Source organism: Rhinopithecus bieti, unplaced genomic scaffold, assembly GCF_001698545.2.
Source record: "Rhinopithecus bieti isolate Rb0 unplaced genomic scaffold, ASM169854v2 scaffold_18644, whole genome shotgun sequence".
In the NCBI taxonomy this organism is placed as follows: Eukaryota; Metazoa; Chordata; class Mammalia; order Primates; family Cercopithecidae; genus Rhinopithecus; species Rhinopithecus bieti.
The window spans coordinates 411,769-428,748 of NW_016809656.1; the positions used below are offsets into that span (position 1 = coordinate 411,769).

The window sequence follows — 16,980 nt, forward strand, 5'->3', positions numbered from 1 at the left end:
GGCTTCGTCAGCTGGTAAAGAGAGAGGACAGAGGAGAAGAAGCAGTTCTGGGACTGGAGTGATGATGAGTTCAATTTTCTATGAGCTTTCTGGTTTCAGATTCAACATATATACCTTTGAGAGTTTATTATGTGTCAAGTTCAGAGCTAGGTGTTTTAACACAGTTTACCTAATTTAGGTCTCAAAATACTTTATTATTTGAGTATGATTGTACACATCTTATAGGTAAGAAAACCAAAGCTCAAACTGATTAAAAGATTGGGTCAATATCACATAGTAAGTAATTTCATGAATAATAGATTAATATTATCATCACGATAGCCTCTCGATCACAGTAGTGGTAGAGAAAATCTGTCCTGAGTCTTGCACCACATCTCTGACTCATTCCCCCAGAATTAGACCTTGAGGTGTCTTTGTGTGACTTATGTACTCCATGCTTTCACTATCACCTATCTGCTTATGACCTCCTTGTCTGCAGCTCTAGCTCAGCTTTCTCTCCAGATTTCTATATTTATCACCTATAGGATATATCACTTCATAAAGGTATCTTGGATTTATTTTGTGCAAAACTAAACTCACTCTTCCTTTGGGATTTTTGTCCTTTAGGAATGGTACTGCCATTCTTCTAGTGATTCAAGTTAGCGGTCAGGGAGTCATCTGGGCCTCTGCCTTTCCTGTTGCTCAAAATTAACTCATCATGCTGATTCTCCTGCCTTCATAAAATTTAAATCTGTTCCATTTTTCATTCTGTCTTCAAATGATTTATTTCCCATTTTGATCACTGCAAAGGCCTCCCCATTGGTCTCCTTGCTTCTCCTTTTCCTCCACCAATCATCCCCCATGATGCAATGAAACAATCCTACTGAAGTGGACCTGTGATCATGTTCCTCCCACATCTGAATTTCTGCAATGGCTCACCATGTGCCTGGCTCTCAGTCCTCACCTTTGCTGTGTGCCGTTTTACCCTTGGCTCCAGCCAGTACAAAACATTTGTAGCCTCTCAGCTTGGGGGCACTGAGCTCCTCCAGAGCAGTGACTGTTTCTTTGTTCCATGTGTTCCCAGCATCTAGCACAATGCCTTGTTAAGTCAAAGAATGGAGTGCCAATTGACATACGTGATTTATGAAAGCTGAATTTTCAGAGAAGCTTGAGAAATCCTATATTAACCTTTATCTTCATAAACATTTCCTTTGTGGAAAGTTTTGCTTTAGAAGTATATTCTGATTCCCTAATTAAGGACTGACAGGGAGCAGCATATGGGGTGCTTTGTCTAAAAGACTAATTGAGGTTTGTTGTTTTAGGATACGAAAGGGTGGTAATTAACTAGAGAGAATTTTGTAACATTTTGGTTTTATGATATTTGTAGGCTGTCATCCTTTGGGAGAAGAGTTATACAAGGTTATACCCTTATTTTAAAATGTAAGAAGAAAATTAAAATAATGTGAAAAAATATGAAAATGACTGCAATGATAATTTTTATGAAAAGTTAGAAGGAATTAGATTCTGCCAGAAATTATTATCTTAAACCTGGCTGCTTATTCTAAATAGATCATACCGGTTTCTTGTCATTGACATCACAATTTTTAACAACCTAGAATCAACAGAAGGCTCAGTTGGGGCACATAGCAGGCTGTTCTGCTCTTGCTGAATCTGATGAGTTTTCCAATTTTCTTGATGGTTTCTGAATCAAAGAAGGCAATGCACATCTTATATTAAGGAAAACAAGTATTAGACAGTCAATAAGAAGATATTGAGACATCTCTGAACAATACTATTGAGCAAGGACTGCTTAGACTCTGCAGGGTATCACATTTTTACGTTATAAGGCTGCTAGGTATCGCCAAAAGAGAGGCACATTGAATTTAGTTATTTATACAGTCTTTTAAAAAGAAACTGTCTCAAAATTTAACAAGGGATGAAATGTACACTAGAAAATGGAATGTGAAATGATTTTATTTTATCTTTCTTCTAAATATTTTCACATCTCTGTGGAAAACCTATAATTTCAGGTAGAAGGGGGATTGCAAAGCAGACAGTCACAGTCTATACTTACTTTTTGTGATAACGATTACTTATACAGATTAGGAAATTTATATTCATAATACAGTAACACTGAAAACACTGGTAATGTATTTTCCTGGTGTGCAATATAAAGATTGTGTCAACATGAGCCAAAAAAAAAAAAAAAAAAAAAAAAAAGAGAGAGAGAGAGAGAGAAGGAAAAGAAGAAAGGCAGAAGAAAAGTGGTTGTAAGTAAATAACACTTGTAATTTTATACTTTCTGATATGGCTTGACTGTGTCCCCACCCAAATCTCACCTTGTATGGTAGCTCCAACAATCCCCACATGTCATGGGAGGAACCCAGTGGCAGGTAATTGAATTATGGGGGTGTGTTTTTCCCATGCTGTTCTCGTGATGGTGAATAAGTCTCATGAGATCTGATGGTTTTATAAAGGGCAGTTCCCCTGCATATACTCTCTTGCCTGCCACCATGTAAGACATGCCTTTACTCCTTTTTTGTCTTCTACCATGATTGTGAGGCCTCCCCACCCATGAGGAACTGTGAGTCCATTAAGCCTCTTTCCTTTATAAATTACCCAGCCTCTGGTTATTTCTTCATAGCAGTGTGAAAATGGACTAATATACTTTCTCATTCAATATTTTTCAACGTTCAGAATGTATAACTCAGTTAAAAGTAATCAAATGTCAAATGAAATTAGATATACTAGTAAAAAGATAGAAAAAAGGGGTTACAGTGATGAAATATTTAGACACAGAAAACACTTTTTTCAGAGACTAATTTGTTATTTAGCCTAAGATTTTCTTTTAAGATTTTCTTCTTAGCTGTAAGATTGAAAAAAAAAAAAAAAACAACTTTCTTAAAATCCTACATTTAAGACAATTCTCCATCATTTCTTTTTGGAAGTCACAATAGCATGTCAAGGACGTGTATAAAATGGAAAGCGTTGGTCCTTTAGGAGGTCTCTTTTTTTCAGATTGTTCAATGAGAGGATGAAATGAGGAACAACATGTAGGACTCTCATAGGTCAAAAAGTTGTTGATGACATGATTTATCATTTAAAAAATCTTCATCCCTAACAGTTTAAAGTCTGATTCAGTTTGTAAGTCATGGAAACATTAGAGAAGGAGTTGCCTGAAACCTCACTGAAGTCCTAAGCTGTCACTAACCAAGCTCTGCCTTTGGGCAAGTCTCTGACTCATCATTGACAAAGAAAGGAGGACTGGATTCTGTTTGCAATAGTACCTTTCACCTCAAAAATCTATGTTTCTGGTCATTGAAACCAAAGATTTAGTCTGTAGAAAATTTGGTAACATCTCTAGATCTGGAGTTTCTGTAAATTTAATTCTGGATTTGGTCTCCATTCTAAGGAATATTTCTCACAGAGTTCCAAGTGCTTAGATGGACCTCTATGCTGAGACAAAAATACAGACAGAATACAGCATATATCCTCGTAAAGTAAAGCTAGGAAGATTTGGGGTACCACAGTGTTTCTTACTATGCCAGTTCCTAGACAACAAATCACATTTTTGAAAATACAAGGACACATTCCAAATCTACTTTTCTGAGACTATTTTTTTCTTTAAGAAGCTGATGTTTTTAAGACTTAGGGCCACTTCCCAAGCACTCTCTGGGAAAAAATGAGATTTCTTCACTGGTGGATCATTTTGATTTTAGAAAAATAGTAGACAACTCTAAATAATACATTTCCTGGCTCCACTAAAATCTCCAAAAGCTAGGGAAAACTAGATTATGACTACAAAGAAAAAGGGAATTTGAAAGTGCCCTCTTTGTAAACGCTCCAAAGAGCATGAAAATGAATAAAAATCATAGGATCTAAAGCTAGTAAACACATTTCTTCCAAATAGAAATTAAAGGTATAATTAATTATTTATGAAAATATTGCTGGCATGTACACATGTTCTAGTTTTGTGGTCATTCAGTTAAAAAAATTTTCCCTTGAAAGTTATACTGTGGAAGTACCATATTGGTTACTGGTTTCTTCTCCTTGAAACTTATTCGAATTGTTTATGATTGATTACATCTCATAATATTCCCTATTATTCTTGCCTCTATAGCAGATGTGCCTCATACTCATGTGATTAGTATGTATTTAATTAAAATACTGCGATAGCCTATTTACCAACAGTAGGAATTACTGAAAAGTTAGGAAAAGGAAGGGCTTTTTGAAAATTCCTTTGGTAGAATACATATTCAAATAAATGTAAAAAGCTTTCTGTAATATGGAAGGTTGAAATAATATAAATGGGCTTTTAGCAATTTACTGTAGTGTCTTACACAGATCATTACACAAGGACCATTACATAATAAAGTAGAATTTGGAAAATCTAATCAGAGACAAAAATTGGAAATGACTGGACTCTCCGAGTCATAAAATCATGCTGCATTTCAGGTAAGTGGATTCTACATATCCACCATTCTTGCCTGAAGTACTGACCCATAATTGAGAAAGGTTAAAGAATTATGAGGACAAACAGGAAGTACAGTAAAAGGTTATTTTCTTCCTTCTTAAATTTGGAAAAACTAATCAATTCAGCTAAGATCAAAAGGTTGTTTCCAATCACATCACCTATAAAAATAAAATTCTAATGACAAACTCCATATTCTTCCCCCTCAGGTAAGTTTCAGAAAGCAATCTAAAGCAAAACTCATTATTATTTAAAAGCATTTGAAAAGCAAGGAGGGAAACATAAATGAAAACAAAAACACCGAGAAGCATCCTGTTTCCTAGTAAACCTCAAATGAGATGCTCCCTGATAGCAGTTCTCTTTTTGGGAAACTGAACTAGTTTGGTAGCTAGCATATGCCTAAATGATACCATACCCAGGAGGCATTTGGGCTTCAAACTGCTTCAAGGTGATTTTTATTTTTTAACATCATCATGTCAGGGGAAAGAAACAAAACAAAACAAAACCCAAGACTCCAATCTTACATTTAGGTCATTAGCTTGAGCTAAGTCACCTCTCATTTAAGTGTCGCTACTTTTTTCTCTACATATGAGCTCTGTGGGGATTTGGTTATTTAATGTTGCCTGCTGTTCCTGTTTTGCTTCCATTTTCTTCTGTTAAGTACATTACGTGGTGTAAGTGTTGGAGGGAAGAACCGCAGTGCCCTTGGTATCATCTTTGGAGCATGTGTAACTCCAGCATTACAGTGCACTTCCATTATGTAGTAAATAATAATTATTTTGAACTTGGATGAAAATAACATAAAACATTACCCTGAAATACCTTATAAAAAAGAAAAAATCTTCATATGCTGGAAAACAGCAAGGGACTACACACTTTCAAGGTACTTGTGAAATGTTTCTGGTAATAGGCTAAATATGTCAATCTTTAAAATTTGATTTTAAGCTACTGCCTTAAATATTTTTAAGAAATACAATAGTAGTATGGTACACTTTATACATTTTAACATCAAGACAAAAATCCTGTGGAAAATATTTATATTTCCAAACAACTGGTAGTCAATCCACATTCTTTTGCTAATAGGAAACAATAAAAATACTACCCTTGTGATAGAGTAGCAAGCATCATTAAATGTGCTTTGATCTCATTTTGTAGAACTGTGATATGAAGACTCCTTTGAAAATTAGACTTCCACAATAGAGCTTAATGGGTAAAAGCATGCATTTTGGAGTAAGCAGGGGGCCTGAACTTTTGTGTTATCACTAACCAGCTATGTAACCATGGGTAAGCCACTTGTACTCTCTAAGCCTCAGTTATCTTATCTAGAAATGGGATTAATAATGGTTACCTACATCAGAGAAAAATCTTGAAAATTAAATGAGCTAATAATATAAAATACTTGGCTCATAGTACGTCCAGAAAATGTAAGCTATTATTACCATTGATTAAACACCTATGTACCAGATACTTTACACATATTATGTCTAATTCTCTCAAATTCCAGAGCTGGGCATTTTGAAACTCATTATACCCAGTATCTCAGAAAGCTTTAACAACTTGCCTAAGATTATATGGCTAGTGAATTGTGGATCTGGGATTTGAACCCAGATCTTTCTAGCTAGAAAGCAGTGGCTCTTAACTGGGGGTGATTTTTCCCTCCATCTTATGTTGATGACTGGACAACATCTGGGACATTTTTTGTTGTCACAGCTTGGGAGGGTTTTACTGGCACCTGCTTCTTAGTGGCTGAGTATGCTGCTAAATGTGCTGCAAAGCATGTAACATATTTATCTGCAAAGAATTATCTGGCCCCAAATGTTAATAGTGCTAAGGTTGAGAGATCTTGTTCTAAAGCCCGACTGGTCTTTTCAATATAATCTGCTGCCTCATTAGAATATAGTGATTCACAATGTTAATATTTTGCTGTCACTTGATACTGAAGTAAATAAAGTTGCTCTTGAAAATGATGTGTATCAAAAAAGTAATATGCACCTTCTGACAGCACAACTGCATTGCTTTGGGGAATTCCTCCCTCACTCGAGGTAATTATGGGGAAACTGCCAGTTACAGTGCTCCGACTACCTATGAATGCACAGACTGGCATATAAACCTAGCTGGGGCAATCATAGTATCCATTTCCCTGGCATGGTTTTGTTTTAGTGTTGGGCAAGGTCCTAACAAAGCCAGCCAGAGTCTCCTCTGGGATTGGTGTATGAATTTTCACAGAAAGAAGGTCTCATTTTGCTGGGGTTGCAAAGCCAGAATACTGAGCCCTGGAGTGTAAAGAAGCAGACAGCGAAGAACTTAGCAGTAGGAGAGAATGAAGTCAATGCCCCTAGCGACGCACTAAAAATCCTGCATGAGCCTCTCTCTGGATTGAGCAATGCTGGACCACCTTCTTAGTTTCATGATGAAAAAATTTCCTAATTTTTGCTTATGTTACTTTGGGTTAGGTTTCTTTCATTTATAATCAAAAGAACCCTGAAAAACAGTCTGCATGCTATGCTTTCTTGGCATATATAATGTATCAAACAATAACTGTATTTTCACACAGTATTGTTTCCATTAAAAAAAAAAAAAGTAGAAGGCACAGAATCTATCCTTAATGAGTCTACATTCTATTTGGTGGTGGGGATAGACTTAAAAATACCAGAATTTTATCTCTTTACCTACATAGTGGGTTCTTTGAGAGTGAAAACTGCATTTTCTTTTTCTCTCTCTCTCTCTCTCTCTCTTTTTTTTTTTAAGATACGGGACTTCACTCTGTCACCAGGCTGGAGTACAGTGGCACATCATGGCTCACTGTCACCTAGAACTCCTGGGCTCAAGCCTTCTGAGTAGCTATGACAGTAGGTGTGCGCCACCACACCCAGCTAATTTTTTCTACATTTTTAGAGACAGGGTCTCGCTATGTTTCCCGCACTGGTCTGGAACTCCTGGGAAGTGATCTTCCCACCTCAGCCTACCAAAGCATTGATTATATGTGTGAGCTACTATACTTGACCTACCGAGAACTGGATTTTCTAATTACCCATCCCTACCCACATGCACATTTGGTCTAATGACTGGCGCATGCTTAGTAAGTAATTGCTGAATGGCTAAGCAGATGGCAACTGCTGTTATATTTTGTTAGGTCTTTTATGGACTAGTTCTGTGTACTCTTTTTTTCTTATTTCCTTTCCCTAAAGTATAATACCACTGACCTTTGGGAAACTCATTATATTATTCACTAAAACGGATTCTGCAGACTCAGAATTGCTCATTGTAATAAAATATACAATAGTCTGCAGAACGGAGAAACTCATAAAAACAATCTGAAATTTCTTAAACTAATTTAAAATCATAAAGCATGGTAATATTCCATTTGATCTGTATGAATAGCTTTGTTAAACTCACTAAATTGTCGTAAGAATATAAAATATTCTCACAGAACATAGTCAAATTTGTATTGTCTATCACATTTTCATTTAAAGTAGGCCTTGCTTGGAAAAAGTCAAACATAATACCATATTTTGATCAAATAAATGAGAAATGCAGGACAGATAGGGAATAGCCAGTATTTGGAGAGAGCAGCTGGGAAGTTTTTGATTAAGCTATTTCTGCTTCCAAACAAAATCCTGGTTACAGGATCTGTCACAGTTATGCTGACTTCCAATATGTGAAGCTAAACAGAATTTCAACTCTCTTTACTGCAGCAGCAAAAAAATATTCACAAGATACATAAAAGATTTTAGCTCTTACTATTTTCCTGTAGTCTTGGATTGATGTGAGGACCTCAAGGTTTGGGTTTCTTTTTTTCACCCCCCAGGCCTCCATCCTCTTTTTTCTCCCTTTCCCAGATTCTTGCTTGGATATTCTTTGGTAATGCACGTCAAGACCATGACAATACAACAGCTTAAACGCTACCTGGTGGAAAAACCACCACGCTCTGGGTGGAGGAAGAGTTCAGTCTTGTGCTGTGAGCACTGGCAATCCTGAACGAATGAGAATGAGCTTAATGTTGGAACTCTATTCCTGGCTGCAGCATCTTCTCCCAGTTCCAGATAGAGCCTCTGTGGCCAAATGAGGTTTAATAGACAAAAATCACTCTCTAAACGGTCATCTTGGACACAGATCACCAATATACATGGCCAGAATGGCTGGGCAAACTTTTGGGCAAGATCCAGGAAAGGAAGGGGGGACAACAAGGTTTGGACTACTTTAGGCTACAATTATTAAGAGCAATTTACATGGTGGTCTATGTTGAAAACTACACATTCGGGCAAAAGCTGCTCTCCTAAAAAATCTGTCTTGTGGTCTGGCATCTTCATTTGTCCTTCTGTTTTGTGGACATCCTATCTAATTCTTGGCACCTCTGCAGAGATTCAGGAAAGTCCTAAACATCAGAAAAGAATATTATGAATCATTCCTTATTCCATTTGCTGAGAAAAATATAACAATGATTTCTTCAGAGATTATAAAATCATAGCATGTTACTGTTAAAGTGGACATTAAAAATCATGTAACCCCTTTCTTGTATTTATTGAAAGTGAGGCACTTTTAAAGTTAAGTGTCTTTCATGGTTGAGTTATAGTTCACATAACCGTGACCATGGTTACTAAATGGGTGGTGCCATAATCTGGGGGACAGGGGCTGGGCGCGGTGGCTCACGCCTGTAATCCCAGCACTTTGGGAGGCCGAGGTGGACGGATCATGAGATCAAGAGATCGAGACCCTCCTGGCCAACATGGTGAAACCCTGTTTCTACCAAGAACACACACAAAAATTAGCCGAGCGTGGTGGCGGCGCCTGTAGTCCCACCTACTTCGGAGGCTGAGGCAGGAGAATGGCGTGAACATGGGAGGCGGAGCTTGCAGTGAGCCGAGATTGCACCACTGCACTCCAGCCTGGGCAACAAAGTAAGACTCTGTCTTAAAAAAAAAAAAAAGAAAAGAAAAGAAAATAAAAATCTGGGGGGCAGGAAAAATCATAGCACTGCTCTTTATATTTATTTGTATCCTCCTGTTATAAGAATGTTTATGAATGTCTAATAAGAATGATTATGACCTTTATGACCATAAACAATGACTTTTATGAATACATTTTACAATATATATATATTTAAATCAACACCCCAATTCTTATTCTCTTCTCTTGCTTTTTTCCCCCATAGCAGTGATTGTCATGTTATATACTATGTCTCCTATTGATTTTGTTTATAGTCTGTCTCCCTCCCATTAGAAAGTAAGCTCCATGAGGGCAAGAAACCACTGGCCCTGTGTGAGGAGCTACATGGACTGTAAACAAAACCAACATGAAAGATACAATTATTCCTCTTCTCCTTGCCCATGGCCTATTCTAGAAGTTTATTGGAATTATTTTCTAAGAGCATTAATAAGTCACCACTATGAGATTTTAAGGAAATATGTCACTTCTCTATGCCTCAGTTTCATGACCAATAAAGGGATTGGACTAGATAATCTTTACAGTCCCTTCCATATATAGTGTTTGTTCTCTGGTGAAAGCCTAGTTCCTAGAATAGAGAAGGCATTCACTAAATAGTTTTAAATGAATATATTAGTACAGTAGTACTTGTATGTAATCTGCAAATAAATAAACATATGCCATCTATGGATGCTCAAGAACTTCTTACTGATACCAGTATATTAGTAAAGTTTGGGGCCCTCTGAATTAGAAATTTAAAAATTTTTAAGTCTTCTGGGAACTGGTTAAGACAATAACTAAACAGAATACCAGTTAGGGAGGTTACTTGAGGTGCAGCCTCTTCTGTGCATTGAAGACTGTAACTCATCTGTAGGAGGACTTTTTATTCTGGGCATTTGCTTGAATGGCCTATTTTAGTTGTGTTAAAATAGGACAAGCAAGCAAGCATTATCTTGAGTTTCGGGCAGAAGAGGAACTATGGTGACTGAAACCAGGGCTTTTACTACCTAAGGTAACTGATTAAAAACAAAACAAAACAAACCAACAAAATCCCAAAACATGGGTTCCTTTTGAAAGTGAAGGAACAAGTTTATGCCTCTGGAATTCAGTTTTAGGAAAAACTGGAAAAGCAGTCAGGAACAGCCCCAAACAAAGCCCAGTGGCTTTGAAGAGCAAAGGGAAGAGCAAAGGGCTTCTTCAAATAAGATTCCCTGATGAATAGTAGACTGTAGGCAAATGACGCAGATCCAAAAAGTCTAAGTGTTGGGGGCGTGGAGCAAAGGTTCCTGGTTACGGTGCACTTTGTCCTTAAGGGCAAATGCTCTGCAGGGCCCAGCCACACTGGCTTTGCAGTTTGATGTGCTTTGGAGAACAAGGACTGAGCAGTGTGTTTGGCCTCAAACCTGCTGCTGTGTTGGCTTCTGGACTTAGCATTTTCCACAGAGTCAGTAGACACCCACAGTACTAAGGAGTCAGTTTCAAAAGCAGTACCATATGGCAGGGAGAAACACTAGCCATCGCCAGCCAACCAAAATCCAATCTCATCTATGCCTGACATTAGAAAAGGATACATTTTCTCTGTAATTAAGTCCTTAAGATACTTGGACAATTTGAGATTGGACGGTGTGAGGTGTGGAGGTGTGTGTGGGTTGCTTAAGTTGTGTTAAAACTGGCAAATGAGATGTGGCGATAGTGTTTAGGGATTATCTATAGTTACATAGTCTTTGTTTTCACCTATGAACATTCAGAATCACATTAGAGGTGATTTCTCATTACCATTGTATCAGAAACCATCACATACTTTGAGAAGAGCAGGTGAGTAGACGAAGCCTGAATTTTGAGATGAGAAAGTGAGAACTTAAAATATAATGTCAGCTCTGACAGTACATTTACATGCATTTGTCAGAGTACCTGTATCTTTTGAATACTATCTCTATCGCTGTGGATAGGTCACAGGGGTTAAATGTGTGAATTCTCCTGTTCTATAATATTATAGTATCAACCACCAAGGTAGTTTTATAGATAAAATAGAAACAAAACAATTTGCAACAGGGGTCATGTATCTCAAAAGAACCGTACTAGATGGCATATATTGACAATGCATTGCCTGAAAGCATTCACTTTTTTCCCTCTAAGTCATATCTAGTCTAAATTAATTTGCTCTTTACAGTGGTGCATTGAAATGTCCTAAGGAAGAAATGAAAAGTAAACATTACTCTTTCTTTTCTCTCACGTGTAGGTCAAGGCTATTGCATAAACACAGTCAAACATCATTAGAACAAGCGTGGAAATCTCAGATGTAACATGTGGATCAGGCACTCACATGGCACAGCCTGGCGGCTGTCCCTGAGGACACCAAATACATTTCAGAGTGAAAGGTTACTCAGCTTCTCAAACTCAGCCACAGATCATGAGCAGCTCTCAGGAAGTTAAAGGCCAATCTGAGTGAGGACAAAAGGTATATTTCCCCCTCAAGCTAATGTGTTTACATTCACAAAATGGCAGTTTAACTATTGGCAGCACTTACATCTTGGTTAGACATTTCCCAATAAGGTCTCTCTCCATAGGACATGACCTCCCACATGACAATGCCATAGCTCCATGCATCACTTGCTGAGGAGAATTTTCTGTAGGCGATGGCTTCTGGGGCTGTCCACCTGATGGGGATTTTTCCACCCTGGAAAACAAATTGGAGATTTCTTAGCTGGCTTATCAATGTATTAAAAACAAAATGGTATTCCAATTAAATATTTTTTATTAGAAAGATCTAAATACTTCATAATAGCACTGGCATTTTAAATTAAAACCAAAAGAAAGCCAGAATAATGTTAAAATGTCAGAAATATTTCCTATAATTATTCAGTAAAAATAGCTTTAATGGGAAATAAGTCACACTTCAGAAATATTTTATTTCATTCATTAGAGAAATTTATTTTTACTTTAGATTCACACAATTAACCCCTCTATAATGCCATTTGAAGAAAGTTCCAGATTATAGGACATTAAAACTAAATATTCAACACTCATTAAACATTGTATTGCATTTATAAATAATAATGAGAATAATCTCTAACTTAATTGAAGACAAGTGCTTAAATACAGAACGGAAACATTCTCTACCAATTCAATACTTATCAGAATTTTATTTCGTTCCCTTTCTTTCCTTTACATCTGCTATGATTACATTTATTTTATATGAAAACATTCTTAACTAGTATATAAGCGCACCTTGAAAGGATCATCTTTCTTTCAAAACTTTAATACAGCTTATATTTTATTCTTCAATTTCAACTTAACATTTTAACATTAAAGGAATTAAATTGCATGAATTTAATCTAAAGGTTCAAGAATTAAAGTCTGCCACTGTGTTACACTTAAATTTTATTAATATTTATTACATTTTATATCTTGAAACACTCTATAAATCCTTTTTTACTGTAATGACAAGAATAAAACAAATCATCCATTTGATTTACAATCTTTAAAATTCCTGCAGCTCCAAACTGCGAGTTGAGGGGACGAAAGCAGCCCTAGCGCCACTAGATGGCGGAAGAGAACAATGAGCAGCTCCCAGATTGCTGTCTTAAACCATGGAGATGGCTTAGGTTCATAACAAAAATTATTTTTGACTGTCAGAGCCCACCACAAAGGGATTGTTTCAACATTGTCCATGATCATGATCACATAATCTGATCACCCACTGTGTGCAAAGCCTGGTGCAAGTAGGGGTGGAAAGAAATAAAAGTGTGTTCTTTGGCCCTTAAGGAATTTAGGTTAAATATCTTTAAAGGTGAAACTACTAATTGAGTGATCTAAACATTCCTTATTTAGTAATATTTAGTAAACACTACTTACTCGGAAAAAAGGGATTAATCCAAAATGGGTACAATTTAGGTTTCACAAGGCACAGGAGAGCATTAATGGAACCCTCATTTCAAAGACTAGTAACATGGAATTGTTAGAAGAAACCTTGGGGAAAACACCTTGAATCCAATCCCCTGATTTTACAAGTGAGCAAACTGAGACCAGGTTTAGAAATTTCAAGGTTTAGAAATTTCTCACAGTATTATTCGGTACCTTATGTATACTAATGCTATCATATGATGTAAAGGTGTAATACTTAAGCACAGGGATTCTGTAACCACATATCAAAGCAGCCCAATAGAAGGAAGCCTGAAGCCTGAGGTTTTCATGCGTTGGGGCAAAGGTTAAAGGCAGCACCAAATTAAGACTAGGAAATTAAATTTACAAAGTTGGTGACAGTAGCTTAAGAGTGTTGTGGGTCAGGGAGTTGCAAGGGGAGAACATTCATTCTTGAACCCAAAGTAGGGTAGCCAGATAAAATAAGGGACTCGTGGTTAAATTTGTATTTCAGACAAATAACAAATAATTTTTCATTATAAGTATGTTCCACATGGGAATTTTTTGGTATAAGTACATCCCAAATATTATATGAGACATGTTTAAACTTAAAAAACACCCCAAATCATTGTTTATCTGTAATTCAAACTTAACTGGGCACTTTTATTTGCTAAATCTATCTACCCTAATCCAAAGTACTAAAAGCATTCAGGAATGAGAACACTGCAAATGACCCAACCGAACATAAAGTCATGTTCTAAAAACCGGGTGTGATCTTCACAAGGGGGTAAGGATACCTCTACTTGTATTTGTGCACCAATACTACAGTATTCTTGTTTTATTGTATGTTTGTGACTAAAGTGCCTCAGTCTTGTGGCTCTGCATATTGAAACTATTTGAGTAAGATTCAGGTTTGTTTCCAATATGGAAGCCACATTTCCAGAAAATAAAGACCAAATTTGTCAATTTGACTCAAGAACGCATACAAGGGCAGCAGTCCCATCTGGCATTTCTCATGCTGGATCTTTTCCTTTGTTCCAGAAAACAATATGTAAAAGTGTGAATTGCTAGCCTGTCTGGCTGTTTCTTTGCTAAATCTTTGTGGGTTCTATTAAGATAGGCCAAAAAGCAAGTCAATGGTTATTTTATGTTCATTCACTCATTCACTTATAAATGATACTTCATATAAATTATTCACATATAAATTTATATTTTGAATAATTTGATCACATATAAATGAAAACTTTATCACTTTCCTTCATAAGACTTTTTTCTTCAAGGGGAAGATATTACAGAATATTTGATTAATGGCATTGCTCCCTGTTATGAACTGAATTCTGTTCCCCTAAAATTCATACATTGAAGCCCAAACCCCCACTGCAACTATATTTGGAGATAGGGTCTTTAAAGAAGTAATCAAGGTCAAATAAATTTATAAGGTATGGCCCTCATCTAATATGACTGTGTCCTTTCCTTATAAGAAGATGAAAAGGTATCAGAGGCATGCAGGCACAGAGAAAAGGCCATTTAAGGCCATTCTCAAGAAGAAGCCATCTGTAAGCCGAAGAGTGGGGCCTTCCGAGAAGCCAAGCTTGTCAGCTCCTTGATCTTGGACTTCCAGTCTCTAGAACTGTGAGAAATAAATTCCTGTTGTTTAAGCCACCTGGTCTGTGGTGTTTTGTTACGGCAGCCCTAGCAGACTAATACTCTACCACTATAAAAAAACTTTTTTTCAAAATACTTTGTTAAAATGAACAACATTACAAAATGCACAGTGCATCTTTATTTAAAATTTTATTTCAACTGTTGCCTTTTAAAATTATTTATTTATTTATTTTGAGATGGAGTTTCACTGTTCTTGCCCAGGCTGAAGTGCAAAGGCATGATCTTGGCCCACAGCAACTTCTGCCTCCCGGGTTCAAGAAATTCTCCTGCCTCAGCCTCCCGAGTAGCTGGGATTACAGGCACCTGCCACCATGCCCAGATAATTTTTTTGTGTTTTTAGTAGAGACAGAGTTTCACCATGTTGACCAGGCTGACCAGCATGGTTATGGTCCATGTTGAACTCCTGACCTCAAGTGATCCACGTGCCTTGGCCTCCCAAAGTGCTGGGATTATAGGCCACCACACTCGGCCAACAACTATTGCCTTTAAATGGAAAGTATGAACTGGAATACATCTTAAAATAAAACATGAAAAAATTGGACATAAGTTTAATGTAGGAAATAGAATTCTAATTAACAAAATGCATGATAATATGAACCCAATGGTATGCATAAACTAGAATAATTCTGAGCATACATGGAATAGGGATAGGAAAGCAGTCACACCTTTTGTTCCAATGGGAGGATGTATACTGGATACAGTTTATATCTAATTGCAAGATGAGGCAGAAAGGAAGAAGCCCTTAAGGCTACTGCATAGTCTCCGTTCCTTATGTTAGAGGAAACACAGAAGCACCTGGGTTTTTTCTTTTCCTTTTAATCGAATGGATCAACTTAAACTTTCGTGGCTTGATCTCATCTACATATTTTTGCCCATGATATTGAATCATACACAGAGGTAATGCACTAAGGTACTTTTTTTCTCAAAGCATTAACCACCAGATGTTTGCTTCAGGTTTCAGGAATGAACAAATAGTACTTTAGATTTGAAATCACACTTATTGGAACATTACATGTTGCTTTACCATATGTTTATGAGAGAGAAAAAAGTTACCAAAGATGCTAATCAAAATGACTGAATGTAACTCAAATGACTTCTCATTTACTAATACTTCTCTTACAGAGCAAGCTTAATAACTTAGGGAACAAAAGAAAAACAGAAAATAAGTAAACTGGAGGGGTACTGAAATGTTTATTAGTAAACCTTTTGTGTTTTTTCTGTTTTCCAGGTCATATTCAGAGATTGTTGTCTAACAAGTAGGTAGTCAGTTGTAGCTGAAAAAGTGTAGGTGAGGAAACAAGGAGTACTGTATATTTGTATATCTCTGTCTGCCCTGCATCCCCAGAGTGGAGTTGCATTATAGGTGCATTTAACATCTGAGTATTACTACATAAGCCTCTAATCTTCAGAGGAGAGACCAATCAATTGAAATGTAGTAAGGATACAGAGGCTTAATACTGGAACCAAATGGAAAAATTCCGTAGAGAAGCAAGAACACTTAAAATGTCTCTCTCCATTTCTCATTTACTGGATTTGATGGTTATCTTGAAGGTAAAGGGTTTGAATAGACAGTAATCTGTCTGTAGACTTTTCTTATGTTCTCAATCTATCTCTATAGTACTCAATTAATGAGTATATATTATACTAAAGAATACTTTAAAAAATCCTTAAGAGCAATTTTAACTAAACAATGTTTTTCTTCCTGAAATACAAATTGTAAGACGCAACTTTACTATGGCTCATTGTGTGACCTTAGGCAAAGCGTAATCTCTAGAGTCTTAGATTTCAGAACTGCAAAATGAAGGGATTTGAATTAATGACCATAAAATAGTAAACTATAATGAGTTTTGACATTTGCCTAGAATTTCTCAGCTCCCATTAAATTGCAAAGAGATAGGCCATATGAGCTGGTACCAAGACCGTGTGAGCAGACAGCCTGATGACAGACAGAAAAGGAAGCAAGCACACTTCAGGTTACATCCCTGGCCGATAATTCATGGTTACAGTGGTGATCATGAGTGGTAAGCAAGAGGTAAAGTAACTTAAACACTTTGTTTAAGAAGGCAACAGCATGAATAATG

The 16,980-nt window shown here is 36.7% G+C and overlaps 1 protein-coding gene across 1 annotated transcript in view; it reads right to left on the reverse strand.

Annotated features, from left to right (window-relative positions):
* Positions 1 to 16,980, reverse strand: part of EPHA6 (EPH receptor A6) — a 960,105-nt gene that overhangs the window by 17,273 nt on the left and 925,852 nt on the right. The window contains exon 15 of the mRNA XM_017889953.1: positions 11,901 to 12,050. Within this exon, the coding sequence (XP_017745442.1) occupies positions 11,901 to 12,050 (150 nt within the window). The remainder of the gene's footprint in view (positions 1 to 11,900; positions 12,051 to 16,980) is intronic.